The following is a 13,154-nucleotide window of genomic DNA, read 5'->3' as shown; positions in this document are numbered from 1 at the left end:
AAAAGGACTACTTTGCTTTGGCAACATCTTGTTTTCTTTCCAGAGTGATTCTGAGGCAACTATAAATGGATATGTAACTAATTTGACAACAATTGTATAACAGAATGCCACTGAGTCCTCTCTAAACATTATTAAGGAGGGCATAGTCAGTGGGACATAATTATTTCTAACTAGTCAGAACTGAAGTTAAAAGGGACAGGGATTGGAATCAGATTAATATTTTAATACATGTTTCCATGTCAGACTACACAAATAAATTAGTCATGATCTAGTAATAGATATATAACATATTTTCTAAAGCTATATATGCAGATAGAAAACTACATAAATGAAATGCTTGAGAAAAAAAGTCTACAAAGACAAATAACCAGGTTTTAAAAATGAAATTGTGGTCTAATGTACAAACTTTCTTAACATGTAAAATGCCTCCTGTGTGTATGAATTGTGCAAAAAAAAAAACCCACTCTCAAACAGTAAGAAGTTTAAACATTGCTGAGGCTTTGAATTTAACCTGTAGAAAGCAAGATGTTCTTCCTCAAACCATTTTTGGAAGTTTATAGATTTTGTCAATTATGCCCATTGTCAATAAAGGCTATGCCAAAAGCACTTGGAAGAATTTGTTAACTTGGATCTTACCCACTTTTCTCTTGCTAACATGCTACATAGTTTTGCTAACTAAACTATGATGCTTGGGCCTTCATTTTCAGTACCAATTTTTTTGCCATGTGTTGTTTTGAATAAAACCATAAGTATCCCTTTTTGTGGTCAAATTTAATGCCAGTCTGTTCCCTGCCCATCACATTATACTTGCACACTCCTAGTGTTATTGCCACAGGTGGCCTTTGGCTGAAATGTAAGCATTCAGTGAACTTGGGAGATATTACCTCTAAAAATATCAGAGGAAATGCAGCCATCTACAGTTACACCATGAGAGGAATATAGTGTAGACGCACTTTTTAAAAAACATTTAACAAAAATCAAATAAGCATAATTTTTAATATCTGGATCATAGCAGAGCAATGTTCACATCTTTAAAAAGGATTGTAGGTTAGTTAAAACAATTAAATATGAAGGAATTTTGGATGTAGCAGAAAGCTTAATAACAACAGATGCATCAGTGATTGGTCATAACACCCATTTAAATAAATATGAACCCATTTGTCATATGTAGAAACATTTTATTGTTAGCTCCCTCCTAAAAGTGTTGTTTATGCTAATCACAAATATAAACACTGGTAGTGTTCATTTTATGCAGTATGTAAGGCTGTTATAACTCAGGAACAAATTATATATTTATTTTTTATTTTTGTATGTCTTGCACTGGTAAAGTTGCTAAGAGATTTCTGATTTGATGCCACACTTCAGAAATGATAAAGTCATGAAGCAAATGTGCCATCTCCTGGTGAGAAACAGAAATGTTTCTTCAGATTCAGGGAAGGCAATTTGCTAGATGTTAGTGGTTTAAAAATTATAACTGTGAAAACAAATACATTTATAGCTTATAGGACAGGTTTCAAGCATCTAAATATAAATGAAAAACACACGCCCTACAACCCAATAATAACAGTGGGATGATAGGTTGAAAAGTCACTAGGTCCCTTCAGTCATGAAAATACTGAACTCTCTCTGTTCAGGAAATAGATTCTTCTGTCTATATGATGTTAAGGCTGCTGTGTTCAATCCACTTACTCCAAAATAGTTCCACTGACTTCAGTGGACTACTCCAGGAGAAGTGGCTGGTTTTTAAGCATTGTGACCTGAACAGCTGAACATTTTATATATATATATATATATATAAGCCTCAGTGCGTATAACTGCATTTGTTCACATTTGCCTCCTTTTACCTCTGTCACACCTTTCCCTATTGTACCTCCTCTGTTGTCAAACTGTAAATTGTACATTCTTTAGGGCAGGAAGTTTCCCCCCCTCTTTTTCCTATTCTGTAATGCTCCATGCATAGTCATGGTGCCATATAAATAATAATGTAATAATAACCTTCAGAAACTTTTTTAATATGCAAGCTCTTACACTATCATTAATGAATGACTGGCTAACCTTTTTTTACATTTGTTTTTATTTGAAGGGAATTCCAGTGACTCAGAGGAAGACCAGAACACCAATAGCACAGAGAATCAGTCTGCTCCCAACGCACACAGACTGTTGGATTCCAAGTCACATGCTCACCACACCAAAATAGATATCATTAGGAAAGAGCACACCAAAAATACTCAGCGCTACAAATATGATTCACAAAGTGCAGACACATTGAATTTCTCTTCTGATTCTAAACAGGAGACTGAATATGTAAGTATTATTATTTATTTAACAGGAAAAGCAACATACATGTGTTCTCTAAAAATTACCTGAAATGGATTCAGACTCTAGATATTGTTAATTGTCTCAGCTTTTGTATCCACCAGAATTACTAGAAATGGAGATTGCAACAGCTGGTCAGCTACAAGATGTCTGAATTACATTGAACTTTTGTGATAATGTTTAATCTGTTAATCAATAATCACTTCACAGATAGGTTAAAGTATTTCCTCTTTTGATTATCTCATACAACTTAAAACTAAAATGAAATTTTGAGGCAGATGTGGAGATTCCTATTTGGGAGAAATATCAGAGGAACTTTGAGAGAAGCAAAATGAGTTTCAGTGATTAGTTTCTCAGGGGTGTTCAGCACATCCCATAACAAACACTCATGCAGGTTGTTACTCAAGTTGCCTTGTGAGTGTTCATCTGTCTCTCGTCAGCACTGAGTGTCCTGTTGTGAATCCAGGGCTGATGGAGAATATCTCTACACAGTAAGCAAAGCTAGTAAAATTTGGGGCTTATCTCATGCCTAAAGTAAACTTTTGAAGCAAATAAGGAGGTTTGTATTTAGGAGAAACATCTGAGTAATTTTGAAGGAAGAAAAAGTTTTGAGAAGACTAGTAACATTTCAAAGAGGATTATGTATACCAATCCATAGTTATTGCCTGATTAGACCAGTTATTATGCTAGTAATGCATTGGTTCAGTTTTATTCCTCCTACAAACATGACAAATTGGCTAATAAATAAAAATGCCTTGCTTTCTGTCTGTGAGCCTGTATCCCAAGCAGCATATTATAACAAGTGCTGTGAATGCAGGACTTAGTATCAACTTTTGGCTGACTGTCAGAAGTTTTCTACTGCACATAAAGTAGCATCTAGCTTCGTTATTGATTGCTGAAAACGCTTCTGGGTAAAATAACACATGGAGATGAAGTAGCCACTGTTTCTTGTTCTTTATGTGCAGTGCATGAACAGAGTCTGCAGACCAGCCAGTTTGCAGGAAATGCAAGCAGAGAATATTCTGGTTCATGTACTGTTCTTGGCAGGCAGGCTGCTTATCCCCCTTGCCAACAGGCACACAAAATGTTGCTAGGTATTTCTTGGCTTTGCATCAAAACACTGATGGCTAATCCAGACACTGCCTTATGTTGCTGAAAAAGAAAGCTTGCAGGGAGGGACCACTTCAAAAATCTTCAGAAATGGAAAATACGCAGAGTCAGATCAATGTGAAAAGTGTCCTTGCCTGGTTAGTCTGTCACAAAATGTAGAGACGTTCCAGAGGGAATCCAAGGGTGCCTGGCTTTTCAGAGAGTACTGCTTCTCTTTCATAAAGAGGAAATTAAAAGGTTTGCATTGACAGGGAAATAGGCAGGATGATTTTATGTCCATGCTATCCTCTTCCAACCCATCCTAAACTGAGGAACTTCAAATTCTGGCATCCTAATATAATTTATACATGGTGACTTAACTTCATAATTTATTCTGAGTGCAAACTGGGTACACACGTCTGAGTATTTTTAAGCAGACTGCAGTAGTGGAAACAGCAAAAATATTGGTGATGCTGTGTCAGTGAATGGACCTGGTTTCATGATAAGGGACAGGCAGCTCTAGTTTTCCAAAGACTTGATCACTAGAATGTCTACCTAGGCAATGGTTGGGGAAAGTGTTTGTTTCTTAGGTGTTAACTTCAGTGTTTAACAGCATTACATACCTGTAATGAAGCCTTATTGATTTGTTGTGAGTAAACATGAACAAGTTAAGATCAAGCTGCCTATAAATATTTCGGATTTCTACGCATTCGGAACAAAGGACGCCAGGAACAAGATGCCAAGGTGATTAAGACATTGGCCACATGATTACAAGTTTCTCTTTGTAACCATAAGGGCTAGATTATGTTTCCAAATGAAATTCTCATAGAATTATACAGCTACGAGCAGGACTGGCACCAGGCAAGACTGGGCCCTTCGGCACCAACCTGCTCCGGGCTTGTGGCGCCTGCCCACACACATTCCACCTACCTCTCCTGTTGCTGTGAATGCCGTGCACACTGTACACGTATGCCTGCCATCAATCAAGATGGCGGCAGGGATGTCAGCCCCTTAGGGAAGCCCCCCCATCTTAGTTGATGGCAGACATGCATCCGCAGCGCACATGATATTCACAGTGACGGAAGGTGGGGCATGTGTGTGGGCTTATTGAAGCCCTCACTATCTGTTTGTGTGGGTGCCTGGGAGCTCCCTCTCCTTGATCCGCAGCAGGGTTAGCAGCCTCCGCTGCTGCAGATTGCAGAATGGGAGCGCTACCCTCCCACCCTAAGGAGGGGCCCTTCAGGAGTGACTATATACTATAGCCAGCATGGATTTTCACATTCCACCATGTTAAATTGAAAACACCACACATACACACCATTCTGCTGCTTTTCATAAGCTCATTTCAAAACAAAATATTACAAAACTTGTACTCCTGAACTCAGAAGTCTTGCTTAACAACCCTCTAGATTTTCATGACAATACATAAAACACTCAGAGAGAATCCAGAGTTCAAAGTCTAAAACAAGAGTAAAATAATCCACTTTGGACTTTGGACTTTTTTCTATCAATGGTCTCATAATTTGTTGAAATTAATTAAAAATCACCCATGTTCACAGAGTAATCCTATTACTGACCTTGCCCCATACTCTGACCTTCATCTTCTGCAGTTTAAAAGCTAAAATGCATGGCTGATTTATAATTAATTTTTAAAAAATAACAGAACCAACTGTCAGTGTTCTAAAAGCCAGACTAAGAGCTGTTTGGGTTGGCTGATCAGGGGGCCACACCCATGCCAGACATTTATTCCACTTTAAACAGTCATGGCTTCCCCCAAAGAATCCTGGGAAATGCAGTTTGTGAAGGGTGTTGAGCATTGTTAGGAGACTCCTATTCTATTCATTTGATGAGGCTGAAGACATGGCAACACTAACTTCTTCCTCCTGACATTTCTGTAACCCAGTCATCCTAACTGCTACCTCACACAGAGCATCTTTCCCTTTAGTCAGCTGTTCATCATCCAGCAGAATCCGGTGCATTGGGTCTACATAAGCAGCTGCCGAAAGAATCTTGTTTTGTAATAATAGTGCCTCTCTTCGTTTCATTGAAGCAGCAATGCCATCTGCAATTAACCCTCTTTGGGACAGGCGAAACATCAGGTTCTTCCACTCCTTCAAGAAAATGCCTGGAGTTAAGTCTTCAGCTTGTAATTTTTTAGTCACTGTAAATGAGTGATGAAGCAACTCTTCCAATTCTGTCACCTGTGTCCACTGACCTTCGCTTAGCATCACTTGAGGGTTGGCCATGTCCACAAGAAAGGGTTTCAGGTCAAGCAAGCGCTGAATCATTAAGTAGGTACTGCCCCAGCGTGTGGCTTGATCTATAATTGCCCCTTTTCCAGCGCGTCTCTTCAAAATGGAATCAACTTTAGATGTTCTGGCAGCAGTAACTAATTTCCTCACCTTGCCAATCAGAGGAGCAACATGTCCTTCTTTCAGACTGTCTCTTATTGCCAGCTGCTGTGTGTGCACAACACGGCGCATGTGATGAATTCGGGACAGTTTTGAGGCAGCTTCAACAAGATCATCTAAAGGATCATCATTTTGTTGCTGTTCTGTAGCAACTTCAGTTTGTTCCTCAGTTGCAGGAGCGTGCTCTTCAATTTCAAACATTCCTATATCTCTGAAGTCTTCTTCTAGCTGTTGGTCACCTTCATTATCTGCATTCATTAGTTTAATTGTACTTAGCATGTTTGAAGCATTGTCAGTTACAATACAAAGAACTTGTTCTTTTTTAAGTTCATAATCTTGCAGAACCTTTTCCACTAAGACCTGGAGAAACTCGCTGGTGTGATGAGCTTCCGTGTCTTTTACTGCCAGTGTCTTGGTAACTATTTCATTCTTGTCACAAACAAATCGGACATTGATGGCAAAATAGTTCGCTCTGTGGCATATGCAGGCATCCATTTTAAGAAATACAAAGCGTCCCCTGAGATTTTTTTTAAGTTCTTCCTTTTGGTTAAGGGCTTCTTCGATCACTATTTTTCTAATACTATCTCTTTCCAGAGAAACACCAAGTTTGCGGGCCATTTCTCCATTCAGACCTATAAAACCCGATCGTGAAAATAATGATAAAGGCACACCATTTTTTGCAACAAGTTCTATGATACGTTTTTTGAATGTATCTGCCGTCATTGTTACAGTAACTTTGTCACTGACAAAATATCTTGTAACTGATGTCTGAGAATTTTTCTGATCCTTTGCTTGGCTGGAAGTGCTGGGCATTAGTTCCTGGCTTTTGCTGTTATCTTTCTCATTCACAACTTTGAATACTTCTGGATGAAAGCACTGTCAATGTCTTTTTGAATTGGAAGCTCTCGTAGGAGCATGTTTATCGCTGCCTGAATATGCGCTGTTCTCGGCAACACACCATTTGTCTTCATCTGGGTCTTTTGTTATACACTGAAACACAAAATGTTTTCCATCCTGAGTTATGGTGAAATGCTCAAATACAGCTGACTTCATGGGAAGATTCTTTGACATTGTGAATTTATATTTTTTAAAATTTGTCAATCAAAATTACAAATATTTTTCCTGAAAAATAAAAAAGTATAAAATATAGGTATAAAATGATATATTTACCCAAAGCCCATGAAAGCCCAACAGCCTCAGCTCATTCCTCTGACTATGCCTTTGCACACCAGTTATCCTGAAAAAAACCCCAAACCCAAAGCCCCAAAATGACAACCTCCCTATGACAACCTTCCCAAAATGGCTGCCTCACAGAAGGTCTGCCAAAATGGCCACAAGGCAAAGAAAGGCCCAGTCACATGGCCCCAAACTACCACCCATGCTCCAGCTCTAACTGTAGGCCCCAAATGATTCCAGCCCTCCAGGCCCTTAACAAGCCCCCCAGGAGGCCTCAAATGAAGCAGGCCTGCCAGGCCTAGCAGAGACTCTCCCTGCCCCGACTCCAAACCTTGCAGGCCTCTTGCCCCAACCGCTCCAAGCCTGTCTCTCACGCTCCAATGCTGAGAAGCTGAGCCAGCAGGTCCTCTCTCTCCCGCCTTGTGTGCCATCGAAACAGATAACCAGCCAAGGCCCAAAGCGCCTAACGTGGCCTAGCTACCTGCTCCGTCGTTGCATCAGGCCAGAAAGAGGCTGAGGGGAGGTGGAGCAGGGCTAAAATAGCCACCCTGCGCCACCCCCTATGTGACAAGCATGTGTGGCCATGCCATGCCCAAAAGGGGAGGGGCGTTGAAGCCATGCCAGGTCTTCCCCAGCATGCCTGCAAAGACCCACGATTGCCAGAGCAATAAGTTTTTATTTAGAAGTCGGAGTCGGTACATTTCTACCGACTCCACCCAAAATTGCTTCCGACTCTGACTCCACGACTCCAATTCCACAGCCCTGAGCCCAAGTAAGATTTGTAGATAGCAACCACCCATGCTGCAATGACACTGGCCTCTCAAATGTGTTTTCTGTCTTTGCCTTACATTCTTTTGCCTTACCTTCTTTTATGTGATAGTTGTTTTGTCAACACTTCACTATTTCTTCTGAACTTTAATTAGGAGATAAGATCACTGCACGTTTGCTACACAGTGTAGTACAGAGTTGGCCGTCCTACTCAGAGTAAACCCACTGAAATTAATGAACTTCATTGAGTCTACTCTGAGTAGGACTTAGCTGAATTCCACCCCCTAATTTTACAAACTGGTGAAACAGACCTTCAGAAGGTAGGCCCCCCTTCTGACATTAACCTGGCAGTGTGGGTGCTGGTAATGATGCTGTAATGCAAGGATGTGGAACCTGTGAGCCTCTAGATGTTGTTGGACTACAGCTCCCATTATTACTGACCATTGGCTGTGTTGGCTGGGGCTGATGGGAGTTGGAGTTCAGCAAATATATGGAGAGCAACTACTTGCCCATCCCTACTGTAATGCGAAATAGGAATATCAGCAACTCGGTCCACATAACTTCAGGCTTTTGATGTTATTCACTAATAGGCAAAAAACCTTGCGGTTTAAGAACATACCTATAGCCCACAGCTATTCTATCAAACTTTAAAAAGCAGGGAAATTGGGCAGCTATAGTGAATGCACCAGGGGAGCAGGAGACCTGACTTCCTCTCTGAGATACTGGACTGCCCTACAAATTTGTCAAAATGGAAACACAATTTGGGTTGGTCTTTCACAGTCCAATCCACTTCCTGTGTAGCTTGGAAGAATTTGGTAACATGTGCCTCTGAGCATATGGTGAGTGGTGGCAACACTTGCCATCTCCAAAGATAGAGAATTTTATTTTTGTATGTTTGCTGGTGTTCTTCTTATTTTGCTTCTTTCCTGTGTTATTAATGTTTCTACAAAGAATCTATGCTAGAAAAAATTATTTCCCTCATTATTCATCCCAGAAATCTGTGTCAAATTTATTTTTATTAATTCCAAAGCCTTTTTATTGGTCAGTGTCATATGATGGTGAAGACAGCCTTTTGTGTTTCAAATTGGAGGTTATGTTCTATTTCTATTTTGGGTGCATTAACAGTGGAATCAAACTGTAGTTTGATGAAAAATCAGACTGATTCCAATATGTTGCTACTTCAGCAATGACTCTAGCTGTTGGAAAAAAGAGGATGCATATTTTCAGCCTGCTATGTTTAAACCATTTCATTTAAGGCAAGGTGGGCACAGTCAATTAAAAACATAGAGCACACCTAGCATTTTGCTAGAATATATTTCACCTACCACTGTTGTATTTTGTGCAAATTGAGACACTCCTGATGTCCACTGGAGACTATTCTGCAGAAGTCAGTGCCATTATTCCACAATTATGCTTGGAGTTTTTTTAGTATAAATTTTGCAGAGAGTTGCTGTACTTCACATATTCACAGAAATAGAAACAAAAGAAAATGATTTCCTATAGGAAACTTCACTAAAATTGCAAAGGAAATCAGACCAGAGCTTGGAAAAGTTACTTTTTTGAACTACAATTCCCATCAGCCCCAGCCAGCATGGCCACTGGATTGGGCTGATGGGAGTTGTAGTTCAAAAAAGTAACTTTTCCAAGCTCTGAATCAGACACATTCGAAGTGACCATCTGAACTATATCAACTGTCTTAATAATGTTGCTTCCTCCCTGCTAAAACAAGATCAGCACAGCACATGTCTTCTTTCTATTATTTGGGCTGATTGCAGGTGTTGCCACCACTCACCATATGCTCAGAGGCACATTTTACCAAATTCTTCCAAGCTACACAGGAAGTGGATTGGACTGTGAAAGACCAACCCAAATGGTGTTTGCATTTTGACCAATTTGTAGGGCAGTACAATATCTCAGAGAGGAGGTCTCCTGCTTCCCTGGTGCATTCACTATAACTGCCCAATTTCCCTGCTTTTTAAAGTTTGATAGAATAGCTGTGGGCTATAGGTATGTTCTTAAACCGCAAGGTTTTTTGCCTATTAGTGAATTTCCCTGCTTTTTAATCCGGGAGGTAAGAAATGGGATCCTGTCCAAGTTTGCTGAGAATGGATGGATCATTTGCATGCTTATTGAGTTCAATGGGATTTACTCCCCTGCAATCATGCTTAGGATAGGTGAAACTGACCATAGAGGATGGGGAGGGGAGGAGGAGGAGGAGGGAGGGGAGGAAATGCAGACAGGAGGACTGGGAGGGGATAGGTGAAACTGACCACAGAGGATGGGGAGGGGAAGAGAAGGTTTGATCATTTGCATGTTTATTAAATTTAGTGCAATTTACTCCCGTGCAATCATGCTTAGGATAGGTAAAACTGTCTGGGGGAGGGAGGGAGGGAGGGAGGGAGTGGGCAGGGGAGGAGGAAGGGAGAGGAGAGGAGAGGGGAAAAGCAGGTCTGATCATTTGCATGCTTATTTTCAATTGGATTTACTCCTATGCAATCTTGGTTAGGATAGGAAACACTGACCATGGGGGAGGAGGAGGGGGAGTGGGAAGGAGCGTATTGGAGGGGGGCAAAGGAAGGTGGAGGGGAGGGCAGGTTTGATCATTTGCATGCTTATAGAGTGCAATGGTATTTACTTCCATAAAATCATGTTTAAGATAGGTAAAACCGACCATGGGGAGGAGGAAGGGGAGGAAGGGGAAGGGGAAGGGGAAAGAGGGGATTGGAAGGGGATGGGGAGTGAGGGGCAAAGGAAGGGGGAGGGGAGGGGCAAGAGGAGGGGATAGGAGGAAGGAGAAGGGAGGGTGGGTTTGATCATTTGCATATTTTTTGAGTTCAGTGGGATTTATTTCTATGCAATCATGTTTGAAAATGAAAATGGACTGCCTTCAAGTCAATCCCCACCTATTGCGACCCTTTGCATAGGGTTTTCATGGTAAATGGTATTCAGAGGTGATTTCACCATTGCCTTCCTCTAAGGCTAAGAGGCAGTGACTGGCCCAAGGTCACCCAGTCAGCTTCATGGCTGTGTGGGGATTTGAACCCTGGTCTTGTAGGCTGTTGGAAAGCATGATGTTCTGTGTTTTTCCAGAAAGACAAGAAAAGACAAGTAAGGGGTTAAAACTGTGCAGCAATCCAAGGATGGACTGCAGCTGGCACATAAACCGAAAGTGTATAAAACCGTGGGTGAAGAAACCACAAGGTGTGGGGGTTGTTAGTAGGAGGACAGAGACTTGTATCATGTTAATACTTTGCCTATTGAATCAGTAAAGATTCTCTTTACAAGAACTTGCTGTAGTGTGTCTCTACTCTGGATATTCTGGGAAACAACTGGACGTTTTCTGGGCAACAGGCCTCTCCATTCATACGCTGCACAACAAGGGTTATGGGCCCAGCACCAGTCTAGAGCCCCAAGCTAGAGAACCAATTCGATCCAGAGTTCCAGAGATCCAGCAGCAGTGCTCAGCGGCAAACCAGGATGCATGGCTGGTGAGTCTAACATGTGTACGGAATCGTGCCGGGAGGCTGTGCAAGAAGCAGGAAAGGAAAGTCTGCAAGGATGGCAGTTTCGCTTTCGGCTGGCATGCCTCTTGAATGGCTGACAGACACAAATTATATGAGTTGGCGTTTAAGGATGCAAGCATTTCTAACTAAGGAAGATGTATGGCAAGTAGTAATCCATGAACCCCCCTCCATTCCACCACCGGAGCAGTGGATTCGACTACAGGAAAAAGCTAGGGCTTATCTTATTCTGGCAGTAGATGATTCACAATTGCTTCACATTCAAGATAAACCGACAGCCAGGCTGATATGGACTGCTCTTAACAAGGTTCACGTCAGGAAAACAGCCAGCAGCAAGATTCATTTGGCACGGAAGCTCTATCAAATGAGGCTGACTGATGACATGACAATGTCAGAACATTTACTAGCAATAAAGAAACTGTTTGCGGAGTTGCAAGAACGGAATGTTGCTCATACTCAATTGCAACAAGTTTACATCATCCTCTCTTCTCTGAATACTTCCTGGTATCCTGTTGTATGTTCGTTAGAAGCAATGAGAGATGACAATCTAACTGTCGAGTACATATCTGGAAAGCTGATCGAGGAGTGAGAGAGGCGAAAGGACACAGATGACAGGGAACATGTGGATAAATGCAACAGAAAAGAAAGCAGAACTTTCTTCAAAGACGCAGGTACAAGATCATATGGAGTGAAAGCCTGCTATATTTGTGGTTCACATTCACATCTACAAAAGGACTGTGAGTCGAGACGAATAGGACGAGGAAGGAAGCTGTCGTATGTTCAGCTGGTGAGTGCTGATAAAAGGAAAACCAAAAGCTGTGAAAACAGTGACTGTGTTGAATGGGTAGTGGACTCTGGAGCTACTCACAGTATGATTGCAGACAGAAATATGTTCAAAACTATGCTTCCCATGACGGAGGATGTGGTACTTGCTGATGGTACGCACAGAAAGGTACTGGGAAGGGGAACTGTAAAATTGTGTATACTGAATACAATAATGACTGACGTATTATTTGTACCGGGACTAGAAAGCAATATCTTGTCTGTCACGAAACTGAATTCCATGGGTTTTGAAGTGTTGTTTAAACATGGGATCTGTGAGATAAGAAAGGGAGACAGAGTCTGTTCAAAAGGGAGTTTAAGAGATTCACTATTCTATGTAAACCTAAGCACACCAGAAAGATTAGCTATGGTAACGAATGAAAAGCCTCATCACACGTGTATTCACTTGTGGCACAGGAAACTAGGTCATGCTAATTATGGCACAACTAGGGACATGCCAAATCATTGCGCAGATGTAACGCTAAAAGAGTGCAACAAACATGTAGAGTGTGATATATGCAACCAATCTAAGGCCACCATAGCTCCCATAAATAAAGAGGCTAAGAGTGATACACACGAACCGTATCAGACTATACATGTGGACCTGGCAGGACCGTTTCAAAGGTCGCAAGGGGGAGCCAGATATTATCTTGTCATAGTTGATGATTATACCAGGTTTTGTAATGTATATTTGTTGAACTCAAAAGACGAAGCAGAAAGGAAACTAAAACTGTTTGTGAAGAAAGTTGAGGTGCAGCATGGCACACACATTCGTCAAATACGTTCTGACCAAGGCGGGGAATTCACCAGTAAATCATTGGAGCAGTATCTATCACAGAAAGGGATAGAACATGCATTAGCGGCCCCATTTTCTCTGTTTCAGAACGGGATAGCAGAAAGAACGAATAGGACTTTGCAGGATGCAACGAGAGTCATGTTGAATGACTCTAGTCTACCAAATGCGTTTTGGAATGTGTGTTATATGCTAACTACATACAGAATCGGCTGTTTCATAGGGCGATAAATATGTCACCATATGAGAAATTCCATA

General features: G+C 41.3%; 1 protein-coding gene across 4 annotated transcripts in view; it reads left to right on the top strand.

Moving 5' to 3' along the window:
• The window catches only part of IGFBP3 (insulin like growth factor binding protein 3), a 72,094-nt gene that overhangs the window by 13,344 nt on the left and 45,596 nt on the right, over window positions 1-13,154 (top strand). For all 4 annotated transcript variants that reach the window (XM_061587017.1, XM_061587016.1, XM_061587014.1 and 1 more), the window contains exon 2: window positions 2,084-2,304. In XM_061587017.1, coding sequence (XP_061443001.1) covers window positions 2,084-2,304 — 221 coding nt within the window. The remainder of the gene's footprint in view (window positions 1-2,083; window positions 2,305-13,154) is intronic.

This window comes from Rhineura floridana, chromosome 10, assembly GCF_030035675.1.
Source record: "Rhineura floridana isolate rRhiFlo1 chromosome 10, rRhiFlo1.hap2, whole genome shotgun sequence".
Classification (NCBI taxonomy): Eukaryota; Metazoa; Chordata; class Lepidosauria; order Squamata; family Rhineuridae; genus Rhineura; species Rhineura floridana.
Note: the sequence above shows the minus strand (reverse complement) of the source record. Positions and strands in the feature narration are given on the sequence as shown.